This window comes from Mangifera indica, chromosome 4, assembly GCF_011075055.1.
Source record: "Mangifera indica cultivar Alphonso chromosome 4, CATAS_Mindica_2.1, whole genome shotgun sequence".
NCBI lineage: Eukaryota > Viridiplantae > Streptophyta > Magnoliopsida > Sapindales > Anacardiaceae > Mangifera > Mangifera indica.
The window spans coordinates 3,223,114-3,243,145 of NC_058140.1; the positions used below are offsets into that span (position 1 = coordinate 3,223,114).

Here is a 20,032-nt window from a genome sequence, read left to right on the forward strand (position 1 = left end):
GCCTTGTAAAGTTTGCGCTAGTCACTGGTCTAATTTTCGGGGAAGATATGGATGTGTCCAACTACACTGATCGCACGGGGATGCCTCGACTGAGAAAGGAATACTTCCCAGGTATTTACAGGTTGTTATCCTATAAGGAGATCAAACAAGTAGTCGGGGATCAAATTTGAGGAGATAGTGACGATGACGTAATGAAGTTCATGGTCTTGTATTATACATTTATGGGATTACTAGGGATAGAAAACAGAACCAAAACACCTGATCATTTTTTTGCATTTAGATGTATTTAGTCAGTACCCATAGAGACAGTGATATAGAATAAAATAGTTGAGTCGATACGGAAAAGTATCCATAACAAATTTCAATATTATGTTGAATACTATACATCGTACACAAGTCTACTCCTATTTTTTAGTTATAATATTTTGTGATACCTTATTGCTTTCTAGGTAAGTATTGTATAATAGATAAAGTTTACATTTATATCGACGATTGTAAATATTAACCATAAATGTTGTACATTTTATAGTATTGGATTTATTAGATGATTCAGAATTTATCACTTTTTGTCTATCTAGAAGTAAATGATCAAATCTCTCATATCATGAAATAGAGGACAATTATAATACCAACCTAGAATGACATATTGATACTTTGGAATGCTCATTTGATAAGTTGTTCATTGGTAGATTTATATTTTATTATTCTGTCTTGCATTTTATTAATTTTTATAAATTTTCTTCATGTTCTAGGAGAGGATTACAACTATATTATGTTCGATTGAGAATGAGCGTAACTCTGAGTGATACATCTAAGCTCTAGAGTTTATAAGAGAATAAACACCATCAATATCATCAGATGACGAGTCTACAAATTCAGATCGAATTGTCCTGTTGCCTTTTAGGCAACCTCTAGAAGGTATTCATGGTCCTCAATCACTTCTATACGAATATCTTTATCATAAGGGTCCCGTCTTGTTGTTCATGGGACATCTTGTATTAGACAAACATCCTCTCTATAAGTGTCATCCTCTCGCACTATAGACCCTTGAGAGTCATATAAGGCCTCTAATAATGTATGTGCACCTTTCTATGGATGTCTACCTTGCATGCCTCTTATCCTCGAGAGTACCAGAAGAACGAGCTTGCAAAACACTAAATTCATGGGACATCATACAGTGGTGTATCATATGATCATCTTTAACAAATCTTAATAGAATATAGAAGAGGCATCAACTCTCAAATGTAGCAACAATTAAACCAGCATGCTACAAAGATGTGCACGAAATGGAAGCAACATGCATCGATGATTTGCAGAGAGATGCATAGGCAAACATCAATATTTCGAGAAGAGATGTAAAAGCAGTAGCAACAACAAGCATCGATATTTCATGGGGAGCTACAGGAGCAGTGGTGACAACAAAATCAGTGTTTTATGAGGAGCTACAACAACAGTAACAACAACAGGTATTAATGTTTATTGGGGATATGCAAGCGCAATGGTAATAATATACATCAATGTTTCGTGAGGAGATGTAGGAGCAATGGCAACAGCAGACATCGATGCTTTGAAGGGAGATGTAGAAACTTTAGTCATCGTTAAATAATCAAATTATGAGACTTAAAATTCCTATATTCAGACATCAGGATCAGTACAAGTTATTATCTATTATACTTATATTTTATTTCAATTAGTTGTATTATAAAATAATGATAACCATAATTTTTTTTTACAGTTGGATGACTCTTCGAATAATAATGTTCAACAACAAGAATAGGACCAATCAACAACTATTCAAAAGTCGACAACAACTAAGAAAGTGTCAGCATTCAAACGTGTGCTACAAAAGGGAAAACAGATGGTAAGTCCATTCACAAATCCAACAAAAGCAAAAAATAACAAATAGCCCATACCAGAGGACCATTCTCTAGACTTGCAATTGGTTGAGGCCTACTTAGAGTTTTTATTATGGTACTATCATACATTAGATAATAATAGTCGACGTTTCTTTTTAGGGGGACCAACCAGAATGACAACCTATATGAGAAAACTATGATAGATCCAAATTGTAACACCGAAGCAATGATTGGAGAACACAGTATGCACCCTTCCTTTGTATTAGTTTATATTAGTTATCACTTTCAATTTATGGTCTAACTTATTTGTGTACATAACACATTGAAGCTTTTATAGGAATACTCTGTAAATCTTTTTCAGATGGTAATTGGATGACTGTTTCGACCCAATTCATTACACTTCTCCCACAATGCTACAATGAGTTCAAACAATTTGGTGCAAATATAGAATAACCTTATTTTTCCTAAATCAAATCAATGTCGTCTCACGTGTGCAATCTACTAAATTCTTTCGACCACGGAGTAGTATTAACAAGGTGGTTTACAACTTTAAGTCATTTACGGTATATTTGATTATTGATAATTGTACTTATTTTTCTTCATTGGTTAACAGGTATTCATTCCCCTTAACATCGACAACTAACATTGGGTGTGTAGCATATTGGATATCAACGATTGAAAGTTATATGTATACAACTCTATCCAATATACTACTAGCTTAGAGAGGGTGAGGAAATTGATGATATCATATAGGACACTGACACACCTAATGAAGGCGAATAATTTTTATACATCAAAGGGAATTCAACCATCAGATACTCTATCAACGTTATAATACAATTATGTTTGTGACGTGCCAAAACAAGATGTAGGAAGCAGCAACTATGGCTTTTTTTACTTATGTTTATGGAATATCTTGCTCGAGATCATCCATTTAATTTCATATTGAAACATTTTAGGTAGCTAAGAATGCGCACGACCATAACCATATTCCAAGTAAGTATTTAGGGTTTATGGGTTTTTTTATATATTATCAGACTTTACTTAATTGGTTGTATTTATTAAATTCAATTGGATTGTGAAAATACAGGTTTTGAGAAATTCGATTAAAGTGTGGGTGGGCGGGCATGCATATGAATTGGATTTCATTTTATTATTGTTTCAATAATGTATTTTATTATTGTTTCATTAATGTATTTGCAATATAAACCATAACTTCCATTTGATGATTTTTTAATGTTTATTCATGAAATGAAATGAATTAATAAAATATGTTAATACGAAATACATCGTATGATATAATAAAAAATCAAATATATACACAAAATAAACAATAACAAATAAATATTGTGATAATTTCATTATACTATTTTGATTCATTGTCATCACGTACATGTAAAAGTCTAAACATAAAAAATTAATACGTTAAAATCCATACAAAATCTAATAGATAAATTACAAAAAATTAAACATACAATATATATACAATTAAAATTATAATATCAGACACAATTAGAAAATTAACTATGATAACCTATTCATCCATATGGGTTGCACCGTGACTACGATGACATTATCCTTCTCTGTTACTTAATATGTGGGACGAGCCAACCACGTACACTGGAGTTGGACTTGGACAATTCAAGCCAATATGGCCAGGTTGATGACATCAACTTTAGTTTTGTTATCGAACTTCCTCTCTTATAAAGGTCTTCTTGCATGGTTAGAATAACAACCAGATCGTTGTTGTTCTATCACTGGAGGATATATCGTAGACATAATTGATGGTGCCCAAATTGATTGATCCCCTATTGGATTAATATCTTCTCTATACATCATTTGTAAATATTTAGTAGAGTAATATGTATTGATCTAGTCTACACAGTCTAACAGGTTATTATTTCTTGTAATAGCTATAGCATGTGCACATGGAATCTAGGAAAGTTTTTCCATAATCACACGTTTATATAAAAGATTCACGATGAACACTTGTTGTCATGAATCATAAACTTTGTATTGTTGCATGTTGATTAGTTTAACAACCATATTGGCAAATTTGAATACATGTTGAGCACACTTGTCCTCAGCCCATGGTATTAATGGGTGAGATCTTTCACCTGTAAAAAAACAACTAATAAATGCAATGAAAAAAAAGAAACATCATTAAAATTTTAATCATACGTACCATCCATGTTTCGCCTATTAAAAAACCAATATTGTATTGTGCTCCGAAGAAACTCAACTAATATGATGATAGGCATAGCGCGAGCAATTTGTGTCAAAACATTGAAGGACTCAGTAATATTGATTATCATAATATTGTACCACCATCTTCCAAAGTAGGCACGCACCCATCTTTCATACCCAATATCGGTCAAATAGGTTGTTGCTGCGAGATTTACTAGGGAAATTCTACTTATAGTGACTTGAAAGTCCCTGAGGCGATGTCTTAACAGCTTTCCAAAATAATCCTTCAATATGTTTGGTCTTTTTAAACTGTGAATGCATGTTACCCTTTATATGGTAATTACAAAATCCATGATAGCATAAGGCATTACGTTTGCAACCGACGTGATTATTGAATGATGGTGATAAGAAATAATAGTCAAATCTAACAAATCACCAATGTACATATGAAGGTATGTCAAAAAGGGCATCCATGCATATAGTGTGGCAATATTTGATCTCGTGGACAAGTGTGTGTCTTGTCCATATGTCATAAGACCCAATAGTCTCAATATTGCTTTCTCATTACTCATGCCTACCATTTACATTGTGAATGTACGTACTTAAGCTCATACCATATATTATCAGAGTGACTAACTTTTTATTGAATTCCTATCTCTAAGGCATATATTCGAAATAATGCTTTCAATTCTACCTTTGAATTATAAAAACTCATCACTTTTAAATGGTTACCCCTTTGTGTTACCCGATTATTGATATATGTATTCTCAATATCAACAAAAGGCTTAGGAATCCATTGAAATTGATTTGGATTATGCATGTGATTTAGATATATTCCAATATTCATAAAGTCATAACGTCTCATGCTACATTGAGCCCCCTCATTATAATCATGACTTTGACTTTTGCCAATGTCTTGACTTAGAATATCGTACATGTTGTCATCAAACTCTGAGAATTCATCATCATCCTCATTACTTTCTACTTCATAATTTTTATCTATGTCATCGTCATTATCATCATCAACACCATAATTCCGACCAAACTCTTAGAAATTTTACGAATATGCCCACTCATCTATCGGATAATTTTTTCTTTCTTTCTCATAAACATCTTTGGCTTGTTGATTGTCCCTTCCATCAATTAGACTCTCGATAACATAAAATTTTGTAGATCTTTATGAACTTCTTGCTACAACTATCAAAAACTCTACATAATCATCGTCTACAATCTTCATTAGCTCACATCCCTAGGGTAAATGTGCACACATTTGACTGACTTCAATCAAGTCTTAGATGATAGCTTATTCTCACAATGAATCCTTCAAAATCAATACGTGTATCAATACACATCTCTCTTTCATTCCCACCAACATATCTTGTCACATTATCATCACCTTCAATCCATTGGCCTCTATAGCGAATCTTAAATGCAGTTTTTTTTCATCTTGACTAAAAATAACCCTAAAAACACTTGTGTTTAGGGAAAGTTTATGTATTGTGAACAGTACCATAGGTGAACAGTATCTTTCGATAAACAACAGTAGCTTCGAAATGAAGAGAATCACAGTTAGCTCATACAAACAACCAATGTTGTGATACCAAACTGATGCGCACGACCATGCATAAGCAATAAATCCAAAAGGGGTGAGCTAGCAAATACTATTCACTCTAAATTGCATTACTTTACATTTTTTTTCAAATTAAACCCCAAATGCAATGTCAATACAACCAAGCTTCATATATACGTATTTATAACATATTAAACTATCATATGATCAATCGATGTACATATTTATCAAGGTAAGTCAATAAAAAAATGAAAGAAAACAGTAGCGACAATTCTATAATTTTTTATGCAACTCTCTGTCAGAACAAGGAAAACAATTTACACACTAAAATAGTAGTAAATTGAAATAAAAACAAAGAACTTGAGTGGAATGGAAGAAAATAGTAAAAATAAATACATTTAGTGAAACCCGAGGGGTTGACATTAACATCAACCTTTGGCATTAACGCTAACCTGTTCTTCATCTAGAATTTTTTTAGACTTAAATTTTCATATTTATAATCATCAGTATAACATTAAACAACATTGTAACAACTTTAAACAATAGAAACAATATTAAACAATCTAACAATATGAAATCACAACAAAATTAAATCTCACATAAAGTCATGAACATGAATCTAGCATACACTATTTCGTTTTCAATTGTTCATAAAGAAAACACATAACATACGGGCTTGAATCAAGACTTATCTGAATGTGGATGATTTTGCTATAAAATCTTTAAAAATATGTTAATTTTCTCAATAAATTTAGCAATTTTTATCTCGTGTCCAAGTTGAATCATTTATAATGGTTTTTTCACAGGTTTTATTATTCAATCACGTGTCTTCTCTATTAAAGAATTTTTTTTTTATGATGTAGAGATTTTTTCCTTACTTGAAGGCTAAGAAAAAAGAGAAAGATGATATTCTTTCTTTCTGCATGAGTTATATCAACGAGAGTATTTAGAGGACATAAAATACTATTATGGTATATTTGTTTAGACTTTAAAATGAGTGACATATATGTATATACGATTAAAATAAAGATAAAAATTTCAATTTCTCAATAAATTAAGTCCACAAACCCAGCATCAAGTAAATACACCAGCACATCGATCACACACTTAATCTTCTTCAACACAAATTATCTTTGGACAAGCTTGAATCTTTTACGTTGTAGCACAGCATATAATTGAATACCATCTCTGTAACATGCAGTCATCTCGTCATTAATCTCGTCAAGCCTTTCGACCAATCGCCTGTACATTTCTTCGCAAATCTCCAGTGGGAAATGTTTGCTAAACATCCCCTCAAATGCAGCCCTTATATGCTTCACAAATTCTGGCATGTTTATTCGACCTTCCAACCAGGGTGATGGGTTTGTTAATCCTATCGCCTCTATTCTGAAATTGCCATTTCTTTCTACCAGTGCTGTAAATTCTCGAAGAGGGCAAGAATATATTGGCAGGTTGAAAGTGTCAACTTGAGCTTCTGAAATTAGTCCCTGTAAAGTTTAGGTTTATTGGCAACATGATTCAACATGTTAAGTCATTTCTTTGTTTAAAAAACTTATTGTTATATTATTGATAACATTGACTTCAAAGTTTTGTCAATTTTTTTCCGGTTAATTATAGAGTTAGAAAATTAAAATTATTATAAGAGTTATAAAAATTAATAAATATAAGAATATAAATTTAAAATAATATTATAAGAAATAATAATATTAAAATTTAAATAAATTTATGATAAGTTAAAAAAATAAACTATGTATACATACTTTAAATATAGAAAATAGGTATACAAGTAATATGTTATTATGTAATTAAGTGATTTTAAATTAATGATAAAATAATACTTAATTACATGATAATACATTATCTATATTCTTATTTTATGTATTCAAAATATGTATATGTAACATTACTTAAAATAAAAAAGATAACTACCTATAGTTTCATTCTACTTAATTTTAATTGTTTTATATATTTCTAAATATTTATAATGTGGAAATTGGATTAATTAATACTATTTTGTAACAACGACATTTAATAATCAAGAAGGCTCATCACCAGATAATAGATGGGTTTAAGAAATTATAATCATTTTCAAAACCTACTAGTTAATGGATGGGAGATGTGTAATGACTTCACGAAGCAAGTTCATAAGCCAAGAAATTTATCATACCCTATATATAAATTATAATGTATATGTTATCGTATGATTAATTATTATTTTATTTTTAATTCAAAATTATATTCAATCATAAAATAATATATTCATATTTGTACCTAATGTTGGTGTACGGAGTATTATTGATATAGCAAGTGAATAAATTGAACTTACCTCTTCAACCATATGGTTGAGGATGTCACCCATACACTCATACATCAAGCCATTGGCGATCAGAGAGTAAGGCATTCCATCTGGGATACTTGGATTGCTGATAACAATAATTCCTCCACGCACAATCTCCTTAGCTCTAGCATTCAAAAAGTTGTCAAAATCTCTAGCAAATTGATTTGCATACGCATTCACAACTTCTTCCGGAGCAAACGCGTAGTGAATCCTGCCTTTGTTCCAAGCCCCAGAAGCCCTATCCACCAACTCTTCCGGCGGCTGCGACAGCCAATGAAGCGCATGAGAGACATGAACTACATGCACAAAAGATTCAGGAAACAGCCGTTTGTGAAAAGAGCCTGGAACTCCAGCCACAAAGTATTCTCTTTCTTGGGGCAGAGAGGTGAAGAGAGTGTTGAAATCGTTGTAGGTTTGATCGTTCAAGAACACTTGAAATTCGGGCATTTTGGAATCAGGGCACTGGGATTTGCATATCTCCATAATGGTTTCTATTAAATCTTGCATGGCGTCGAACGTATTTGGCCCATCTGCACAACCGCAATCTACAAGGCGAATTGTGTTTGTTGGATACGGAGAAGATGACAATAAAGATTTCACGTCTAGTGTTCTTTTAATTGCTTTATCAACTTTCTCCTTCGAGACATTTGCAGCTAGTTTCTGTGGCAAATCAAAACATCCTAACTTAAATATTACTGGATCAATTCAGTCCACTAATGAAGAACTGATAATATTTATATAAAAACATCTAGATATAAATATATATACAGCCAATTCATGATTTTGCCATGAATCTATCTGGACACATGAAATGAAGCATCCAGCATTAGAGAATTGCGGAAGTCAACCGGTATCCAAAAGAAAAGTTGTGAACAAGTCAACTAGGGAGCAGTGTAACACTGCGCATTTACATAATATTTATTCTTCTCTCTTGCTGGAAGTTGTTTTGTTAGATTCTTGTGAGGAGATCCATTAGACTCTTGTTTTTGGAATTTGGCCATCATCTCATTATTTTATGGCAATTAATGAAAATTACCTAACTTTCCAGCCATTATTATATTCTTCCTTGCACCAATCGGAAGCCTAACTCTATGTTGAATCTGCCTTTGCAAAAGATTGATCGTGTTATACATGTTGCTTGCTGTCTGCCGATTCCTTGCACAACTATGCGCAGTATCTCAGATTCGTCTATCTTGAGGCTGCCTTCTCTTTTGCTTTGTATTATAGGTTTTTTGCTTAGCTTAGTGTCTTGCTTCAGGCTTACTCTTGGAATTGTAAATTTGGTTGTTATCATTTGTTGCTTGTCTCTCTTCTAGATTCCATCATTGTAGGAACTGTGATAGACTTTCAAAAGGGAATTGATATTTGTTATTAGAATTGACTATCTTTTTTTTTTTTTTTTAAATGATGAGCTTAAATTGTCTCTTCTGCTAGAGGGCCTCCTTTATTTTCTTTTTAATATACATACTTACCAAATAAGATTTTCTTTTACCTCATATATATTGATCTCAACGCAAACCTAATATATTATTGATTCATTGAATAGAATATATAAAAACACAAAAGAACTTGGAAAATGGATGAAAAATTAAAATCATAGTTCAAAGGAGGGAGGGGAAAATTTGTTATCAGTGTTGCATAAGTAACCTAATTCAGCATTAGTTCTATGTATGATTCACTTTTACTTTAAGAAGGGGATTGAAGAAGTAATTCGGAAAGATCCACACGAAATTCATGCATTTAGTGTATATTACTTGAACAATAATATTACATTATTAACAATGGGTATAGATCAGGGGGTGGATTTGATTTAAGTGAAGTTTGAACCAGCTTGATAATACTTAACTCAAGTTCAAATTCATTCAATTTTGTGTACAATATCACTGGAATGTCATGGGCAAGATGAATAGTATTGTCAACTAACAAAATAAAATATGATGTCAAAAATGAGTTGAACTCAATCTAAGTTGTCAAATTAAAACTTTATCACGAGTTTAACTTCTTTATGTCATATTGATTCAAATCAAATCTATCTATAATACACATATAGGTACAAATATTGAATTGTCATTAATTGGTTGCATGATTTTAAATTAAAAAGAAATTAATAATCAATCACACAATGTTACATTATTATTTCATATTTGTACATATTTCTGGTTCATGAAGTATTGCTATTAATTAAAACAATGTATCATAAAATTTCAAACATTAATTACTTTTGTTTAGCATTATATTGTAAATTATTGCACGAATTCTCTCAGGTATGGGGTTTTTGCTATGTTATTGAAACACTTAAAGATTCAAACTACTCTCATGACATAGCATAAAATGGTATTATTAAGGATGAGCTTAGGTGGAACAAATTAAATTCAAATTTGAGATATTGCAATTAGGATTAGATTTCATTCGAATTGTTCAAATTCAAATTTGAGTTTAGATCGAACAAATCAAGTTCAAATTAAGGATAAACTCATTTTTATCAATGAGTCGATTGAGTTCAAATCAATCTAAACATTTAAATTCAAATTAACTTATTTTTAAGTTTGATTCTAATTTTAGCTCATCAAGCTTGAGTTGTTTTTTTTTTTTTCCATAAATTCTAGCTGATCTAAGTTAGGTCTTGTTTCAATTTGATCCAAATCAAATGTAACTCTAATTTTTGTTTTATATTACCTAATTTGTCAGATATAATGAGAGACACATTAATTTCGATAACTTGAAAAGAAAAATTACGGAAAGTAACTTCCAAGCTAAAAATGACGGTTTTCCTGTATGTTTGATACTACACTATGCACGAGTGAAGTTATATTTCTCAAAACCATCACCCTCTTTTTATCATGCATCTCCTTCATCATCTAAAACTTTCAGAATTTGCTTATAAGAAAAATAGTCCAACCCTTATACAGTTTCTGGTGCAAGTAAATAAATTAAGGTAAGGGAATTGACCTGATAAGTGGAGTTTTTGAAGTAGCTGTACGTGCCTTGTCCACCGATCACCTGGATTGGTGATGAATCTTGCAAAGTTTTACTCTCAGGATCATCGCCCATTCTGGAGATTAATTCCTCTGTCGCCATCTCTTTTTGGCTCAAATAATTGTTCATGGGAGCAGACAAATAAAGAGCTAACAAGTTAAGGTGAGAAACAGTCTTTGCAACATCAGCAATTTATATAAAATACGAAAAACAAGAACCACGCATCATTGGCACAATAATTAACACTGCATGCCTAGCTAGATATTTATATATATGTAGCTAGCAATATAAAATATGAATCTTGATCAAATATTTTTTGTTTAGGGCTGACTTCATAGACCATATGGCATTTTGTTTTGAATATTTGAATATATATGTGTGTGTGTGTTTGAGGGGGTGGGGTGTGTTGTGGGTGGTGGGGGTTGTGTTGTGGGGTGTGTGGTGGGGTGGTGTTGAACATGAAAAAGGTCGACCCATGTGTTTCCATGCAAATTGGTTTACATCACGAAATGTTTTCTTAATAGAAATTATTTCGCTAAACAACAAATGGATTTGACATTACAAAGTGCTGAACATCAAGAATATAACCCAATTGCATGTGTCATACTGAACTTTCAGCTACATGTATAGTGAATCTTATCTCTTAAACTATGCAATGTGAACCACATAAAATGAATAATATTATGGCCAAAAGACTTATTCCCACCCAAGGTTTAGTGCAAATCCAAATTTATACCCACCAACTTTAAAAAATTTAAATACTCACCCATCTGTTAAGTTTTGTTATTACTAACAGGAGTAAAATTGTTATTCAGAAATTTTATGTAAACTTATATTTTAAATTACTCTTAAGTTTTAAAATTGTATTTCTACCCCCTAACATGATAATTTTGAGGTTTAAAAAACTGACCTCTCCCCCCCCCACTTGGGTTGCAAAACTTTTATATTTTTCTCATATACAACTACCCTCCCAAGTTCTAGAAAACTGCATGTTCACCTCTAATCTCTCTAGGGTTTTCAAATCCTTCTCTCCAAAGACAAATTGTCATCATCAGTCGTAAGTTCTCTCCCTCCAACCTTCCCGGTCGCTCACCCTTCACTTTCCGATGACAATCTATCTCTGTTTCTAGACAAAAACCAAGCCAAACTCAGGCGCTCCTTCTTCACTTCGCCTCTTCATCTCCTTCATCATGGTTCTTCGTCTTCTTTGCTTCGTGGCTCTTCAGCTTTGGTTCTTCATCTTGGATCTAGCTTTGGTTCTCCTTCTCCATTTCCAACCATTGTGGTTCTTTGAGACAACGTTGAACTTCAGCTTTGGTTTTTCATCTTCTTCACTCAACTCAGTTCTTGTTGGAAACAAAGATATATCATCGTCAGAGGGAGCGCCATGAGGGAGAAAGAACCCTACTATGGCCATCTCCAATCGCCAACAATGGAGGCTGGAAAAATCCTAGGGAGAAATGTTCATTTTTCAAATTTTGGGTATGGGAAATTTGTTAGATTGTTAAAGGGGAAAATGTTATAGGTTTTTAGTTTTTTTAAATATTTTGATAAATCTATATTCCTGTCAATTTCATCTCACAGCTAGCTTGTCCTTCAACTATTATATGAAAAACTTCATTTTCCAGACATGTCATGGCCTCCCTTCACAGAACCAGGACCACACTAAAGATAATGATAGGTCTTTCACGTCAAAATTGCTATATATAAATTAATTAATGTACCTTCACTAATTAAACTTATAATATTATACATATAATAGGACGTTTAGCTTTTCTTAATTTATATCACATAGGCATTTATAGGCCTTTTTTATTTTTTGACCTAGAGTTCCACCCATTAGAATAAATACTATAGCTAGTCTCTTATATATTCATGTATTTATACACCACTTAGCTCAAATAGCATATACCTTGATGGCTTAGCTAATTAATATTCAACCTAACAGTGACTTGTTTAATGGTTTCAATCATAGCCCATATGTATATGTTCTGCTGCAAATAATAATTCTATGGTCAGCTTACTTTGTTTAGTTCTTTTTTTTTTCTTATTTAAATTTTATGCATCTTTGATTAATGATCTTTCGTTATATAAATACATGTTGCATCAGTTTTGGTTTCAATATACATAAATTATTGCATACAGTGAGATATTCGAGCAAGGTAAGGGCATAAAAAATCAAATTCCATTCTAAATTAAAGGGAAAAGTCTCGAAAATATGTATGCATGATATTTTAGAATATTTCATGACAAAATCAATTTAGTTATACATGAATATATACAAATATTATATTTTATACAAAGAAACAAAATCAATTTAATTAAAGCTGTAAAATATTAAACAAGTGAAATAGTAGTACAAATGGTCTGGTAAAATTAATAACGAAATTTCTTAATAAACCAAAAGCTTTTTTCTTTTTTTAAGGATGAGTATTGAATTAAGAAACTCCATTAAGTATCGATTAATTAATCAACCCTAATTAAATATTGAAATATTTTTTATTATATCTATTGAACCCCACTCTACTCAATAAAAAAATGAACTATGAAGTATAGGCACCACCTGCCTATGCAACTGAAATGCTCATATTATACTTCTTTCATATGAAGAGTTTATACTATTAATCATGGGATTAATTAGATTAATTTCAAAGAGCAGTGTACTAATTTTAAGATTTAAATGGTAGCATAACTACTGATATATGGTCCCGGATTCCTTAAGCCACTAGGACAAAAGCTAATGTACTGCTAACCCCTAAATTAATCCAATGATTAGGAGAATAATGGGAAATAATATAAAGATTATTTTTGCAAATAAATCTAAAAATATTATAAAATTTTCAGCTGATCGAGTTGGCAGTGAAAAAGTTGCAAAATGATCATAAAACTATATGAATTAATATGTAGTGGGATATAGAATATTTGGCAGCAAGTTATCATAGAACTTAAAATTTTATTTATTAAGATTTAATTAAAGTGTGGCCATAATGGCCAACCTAATAATTAATGAAGAAACCGATGGTTGAGGTTGATGGACTGCGCGCCCGCCAAGAATCAAGTTCCATACTTATTTTATTTATAAGTCACATGAAATTGCTTTGAGCAAACATTCATGAAACAGAAGATCGAACTGAGAAAATTGTAGAAGCTTATAAAGATTGTTAGCGGATGTTGTGCTGTCGGTTGATTGACAAACTATTTGTTATCCATTGTTGGCAGATTATTTGGCCATTTGCTATATACTGTTGTTGTCAAAGTTCCATGAACTTCTCTGGTTATCTTCCTCTATAAAAAGAAACTAATTGGGTGGTCTAAATTCGTCAATCATATTTTATGGTTAGAATTGTTTTAAACAGATATTGTCAATCTGTCAAAAACTAGCTGCATGTGTAAAGAAATATAACTCTAAATTTGTTCTTGAGAATGAAATTCAGCATCATTATGTAAAACTGAAAGCTTTCTTTGTGGAATTTATTTTTCCTTCCAAATATATTCTAGACTCATATTTATCATTTTGTATTCTTCATTGATTGTGTTAGTATACCTAGTTTTACTCTTTCCATTTTATATGTTTAGACTTTTTAATAAAAAGATTTCTTATATTTTAAGTGTTGTAAACAAATTAATAATTTTTTTAATTAAAATGTACATTATGAATTTTGTGATCTAGTAATTGATTAAAAATTTTGTCTTTATATGCATGTTTCTCTACTAAAATAATATGTATGGGACATTTCAATAACCCATATACAACCTTTTCCCTTGAGGTTGGGAACCTTTCTTATTTTTCTCCAAGGCAAAAGGACTTATTCCCATCCAAAGATTAGTCTTTTCTTAAGGTTTTACTCATTTACTCTAAAAGCTCAAACACTTACCTATTTGTTAATTTTTTTTACAATTATTGTCAAGAGAAAAATCGTCATTTAGCAAAAATATTTAAAAAACTAAAAATTTAACATATTTTCCTCCTAAGTTTAAAAATCTAAAAACTCTCTCTCCTCTCCCACACAAGTTTTGAAAAGTGATAAATTCTCCCCTAGGGTTCAAAATTTTTTCTAGATATTTCTCTGGTGATCAGAGCCTACCTTCTCCAACCATCTTTTGACGGCGGCCGAAGAAGAAGGAAGGGCAATGGATCTTAGCCACAAGTTGAAGCGTCTTCTCACCATTATCATTACCCAATTCATCTCCCCAAAGTCATTATCACACGATAGGTCTCCCTAGAGTCTCTTTCATAGATTGATTCATCTCCCTAACGTCTTCGTTGTATCTGTTTTGCGTTTGGTTTCCCCAACATTGTCCGTCGCCTTTAGGGTTAAAACCCACTTGTGGGTTTTAAACCCAACTATTGTTCATAGTCGACAGTGGAAATTAGTAACATCTGGAGGGAGCGTCAAAGAGGGAGAGAGTGCTGGAAAGAAGAGATTGACAATGACGACAACAAAGAAGCTCATTGAAAAATATAAGAAAAAAATTAAAATTCTAAAGGGGAAATGATCACGGTTCAAACTTTTAACAAAGAAAATTATTAGATTTTTAAACTAAGAAATAAAATATAATAAATTTTTATTTTTTTCAATATTGTTAATTAAATGATATTTTTACTCTTAACCCTAATAGTGAATTTTAATAGGAATATATGTATTTCAGTTTTTAAAAGGTAATAAATGAAAACTTAGATAAAAAGTAATCTTTAACTGGGAATAAGTCTTTTGGCCTTTCCCTAACTTAAGAAAGTTAATTATCAATAAAAATAAAGTTTTCAGTTCATTGCAATAACTATATATTTCTCTAAATTTTAAGTCAAAAAATATAGAGGGTTCAACACATAAAATTCTTCTTGTTTTTTTTTTTTTTTTAAACTCTTACGTTGCATGTTAAAATTTAAAAATGCTGAAAACTTGACCAAAAAATAATAATAAAAATGTGAGAAGTTGAATGGAAATATTCAAAGCTCTTCTCCTTCCATGACTATGAAATTTAAATAAAAAATTCAAAGCATTTGGCAATCGATTTATGTAATTCCCAGCTATTAATATAGTGGCAATTAACTCTTAATTATTAATTAATAGATAAAGATGCTCTAAATATCACCCCACACTACTTAGACCCTATACATATCAAAATATGCCTCCTAGTATAGGTAGCAGCTCTCCCTGTGATTGAAGTTTACCTTACATGTGCCCTAACATGAACTTCACTAATTAAAATTCTCATTTTTAAAACAATTTGTACATACTAGTAGACTGTTAGATAGTTTTGTATAGACACTTAATTAATAATAAAATTATGTATACTTATTTTTAGTATATATATCTAAATTATATATCATTATATAATAAAATAATTTTAAATTAAAAATAAAATTATATTATATTATATAAAAATATATCATTTAAATATTTAAATTAAGCGCATAAATCATTGCATTTCGATTGATTGAATGAAACGCCTGTCAAGATCTCAACAACCCAATCATTCTGATAAGATATTATTGATAAGAGCAATATTATAAAATATAAACTAAAACTTTGCCAATGTCGTGAGTGGCCATCCAGATTTGTGAATTATTGATTCCATCATGGATGATGCAATGGTGTTCTAAACATACATAAGATTTGAAATTACAAGTTGATTTATGATTTACGATTATAAATATATAGAAATTTTTAGATGGTATATGTTGATGAAAAACAGTGCACTGACGTGATGTACACCAAATTATGGGCATGTTTTGTAAACAATTAGGAACATCGAGCATTATGATCAATACAAAAACCTTTTCAAGATAATTTAACATGCTATTTAAAAAATTTATGTTTATTATTATATTATTAATATTTATTATTACAATTTAACACTGTAACAATATTGAATGTAATTGTTATCTATTAATCTATGTACAATATTGAATTTATAGACGGAATATAAATCTTAGTGCATTGAATTTAAACAAATTTTGTTTCTAAAGAAAATAGATAGTACAAGCTCTCATAATAGTAGGAAGTGATTGTTTTCCAATTATGGTTAAAGAGAATATAATTTTGTGATTGTAGGGATGGTTGAATCTGTCATTTCAAGATGAAAGAGCTTATACCTGCATTATGGGTTTAACTTGCTTATAACTAGCATGACTGGTTGCATGCAATTCATTTAACCATTCATTATATAACTGTTAAACATTTATTCGGTATTGTTTTCTTGAATTTGAGTAAAGAGGAATTTGACCACATGAAAGTACAAATTAACAAACAAACTTCTGTTCAATTATATTGTTTAACTGTGTAGTCTACTACTTTAATTTGCTAGGTCACCGAAAACTATTCCAATCTTTTTGTTGCGGAAATTGTTAGGTGTAATCCATGGGCTCATGCCGGTGGCGAATCAAGCAATGTCACTGCCTGAATTTCACCGCAAAATCACAGCAGGAAGTTTGCCGCATACAATGGCTTATAGTGTTAACGATGCCGAGGTTGGAATTGAGTTCATTACACTGAAATTAAGCATTCTAATTGCAAGATTAGGGATTTACAAACAAGATCAATTATCAATCCTAAATTGGTGGGACAATTCCCTAATTTCATAAGGACCCTAATTAGGATTTAATCCCTAATTTCAAAATTGAAGCAAAACCTAATTTCAATTATTTTTTTAAACCTAATTCAGAATTAATAAATTATGATTTCAATTCCAGATGTCAGATTTCATATCCTAATGTGTACCTCTCTAATACCACATATAAGATATTTTGCATAAACATATATAAAATAAGCAATCCTAAATCTGCAAGACCTACATATATATTACAAAATACTGATACTGTAAGGTTATAGGAATACCTAAAACGTCATGCAACTTGAATCTATAAAGCTGTTAAGATTACTTATTAAGATTACCTCTAGACGTGACTCGTCTTCCATTCTAAAAACTTCTCTAAATGATAATTTTTAATGGGGCACGTTACACTGCAATTATAATGTATCAGGTTTTAGAGCGGAGAGCTAGTTAATATATCTAGTAGGTTTAATTGACCCTTCATTAATGTCTAACAAACTTTAAAGCCCATAGTAATATTGTCTACCTAAATCATAACCTTTAAGTATATTAGACTTATTTTTATTAATAACTTAAGTCCATATGTAAATTGATATTGGACTATTCAATTATTTAATTTTATTAAACAAAAGTCATAATTAATGTTAGCTCATATTAAGAAATTTCTAATATTCTTCTACTAGAACAATATTAATTATTTTTATTTTATTTTATTTAAAAAAACAATTTTCAACTTTCAAGTAATCAACATTTTAACTTTAAGTAGCTATTATTTTAGAAAATAATCCAAAAATAAATTACACTTTAATAAACAATTCAATTAATGTAATCACAAATAACAAATCAAAGCATTACTTATATTCTTTATTGACATAAAATCATCTTTGTCACAATTATTAATAATCAAATCAACGTGGATAAGATCTAGAAGTGTGACTAAAATAATACTCAATAATGTGATCATAAATAGTGTTATATATTTGTTAGTCTTCTTTATAATTTCTCTTTAACTTTATATTTCAAAAGAAATAAGAGAAATCTTTTTGCTTCCAATGAAATCTTCTTATGATTTCTCTTTAATCTTCATGTTTAAGAAAAAAAAATTTGCTTCTAATAAAGTCTTTGTGTTTCAATCTTATTTGAAACTTATGAAACATACACATACAACTGTTATACTTAAGAAAAACTTTATGTTGAGACACATCTTGTACCATAATTGTATATATGCGCATATATCTATATACAAATAAATATACCAATACGATTATATTTAATAAATAAACATCATTTATAACAATATAAAACTCCTACCTACCCTATATATCAAAAGACTTTAAACACCCTCATATTCTTAACATGACTTTATGCATTACAGGTCTTATTCTTTTGGTTAGGGGCATAGCGTATATCAACTCTGTATTTTTTTTCTTTTACTTTACTCTAATGTTTCATTTCTTTATGAGGTTCCTTAATGTAAGATATTTCATTTTTGTGTGTCTTAAGCCACTAGTGGTCTTTTACCTTAATTACAAGGCTATCATAGTAAATATAATTGACATCAAGTAGTCAAAAAATGTAATCCTTCTACCACACACTTGAAAAGTTGTCCTATAGCAAACTAGGAATCCAATGTCCATGGTTGAGATTGCTACTAACACTGTTTAATACTATTCCAAAACATGAACCATTCAACAAGTATAATAATATATCCTAAATTAGATTTTAGATCATTGTACAAGCACCAAAAATTTGATCTTTTGCAAGCATCTTATTACCTCTTAAACCACAAGCAAGTAATAAAAGGTTGGATTTGAGAGGTATTGATTGAGAAGCTTAAATGAACAATTATGTTAGGCTTATGCATACTTATGCATTCATCAAGCTTTCAATAGCACCATCATAAGGACATTTTACATGAATTTCCTTTCGATTTCATTCTATAAACCTTTAGACAATGTTTGATGTTAAACTTATCTCCTTTTACAATAGGCAAACAACTTGCCTTACAATTCTGTATGTTGGGCTTCTTAAATACACACTTTAATTATGTACTTGAGATAAGTTAATAAGTCCACGAGTTCTTTTGCAATGGATCTCAATACCAAAACCAAATAATGCACTTCCAAGATTTTTCACATTATAAGTCTTGGACAAAATTGACATAATCTCATTAAACAAGTTGATATCTCTACTACCAACATGTTGAACCACACCATGAAAGACATGTATGCTCCCACTAATCTTCATATTCTTCTATTAATCTAATTTGTTCCATATGAAGTAATGAACAATTACACTTTATTAAATTTGAGACACTATTGTCAATAAGTCTATTTCAACTATAGATAGGCTTCTTAAAATTACATATCAAAGTTTCATTCCTTATACTTTAATAAACCTTATTGCTTCATATAGATTTTTTAACTAAGACTTCCATTTTTTGACATCCATCTTGCATAGCTCTAATCCAAATGAGCTACTAATACCATGAAGTTGTTTTATGAGATCTCATACTTTATTATCAATCATAGACTTTATCATTTCTTACAT

General features: G+C 30.6%; 1 protein-coding gene across 1 annotated transcript; it reads right to left on the reverse strand.

Moving 5' to 3' along the window:
• Positions 1-6,740: 6,740 nt before the first annotated feature.
• On the reverse strand, positions 6,741-11,029 carry LOC123213661 (loganic acid O-methyltransferase-like). The gene is made up of 3 exons (XM_044633134.1): positions 10,901-11,029; positions 7,940-8,611; positions 6,741-7,100 (listed from the first exon to the last, which is right to left on the reverse strand). The coding sequence occupies exons 1-3, from the start codon at positions 11,027-11,029 to the stop codon at positions 6,741-6,743; spliced, it is 1,161 nt and encodes a 386-aa protein (XP_044489069.1).
• Between the last annotated feature and the right edge of the window lie 9,003 nt (positions 11,030-20,032).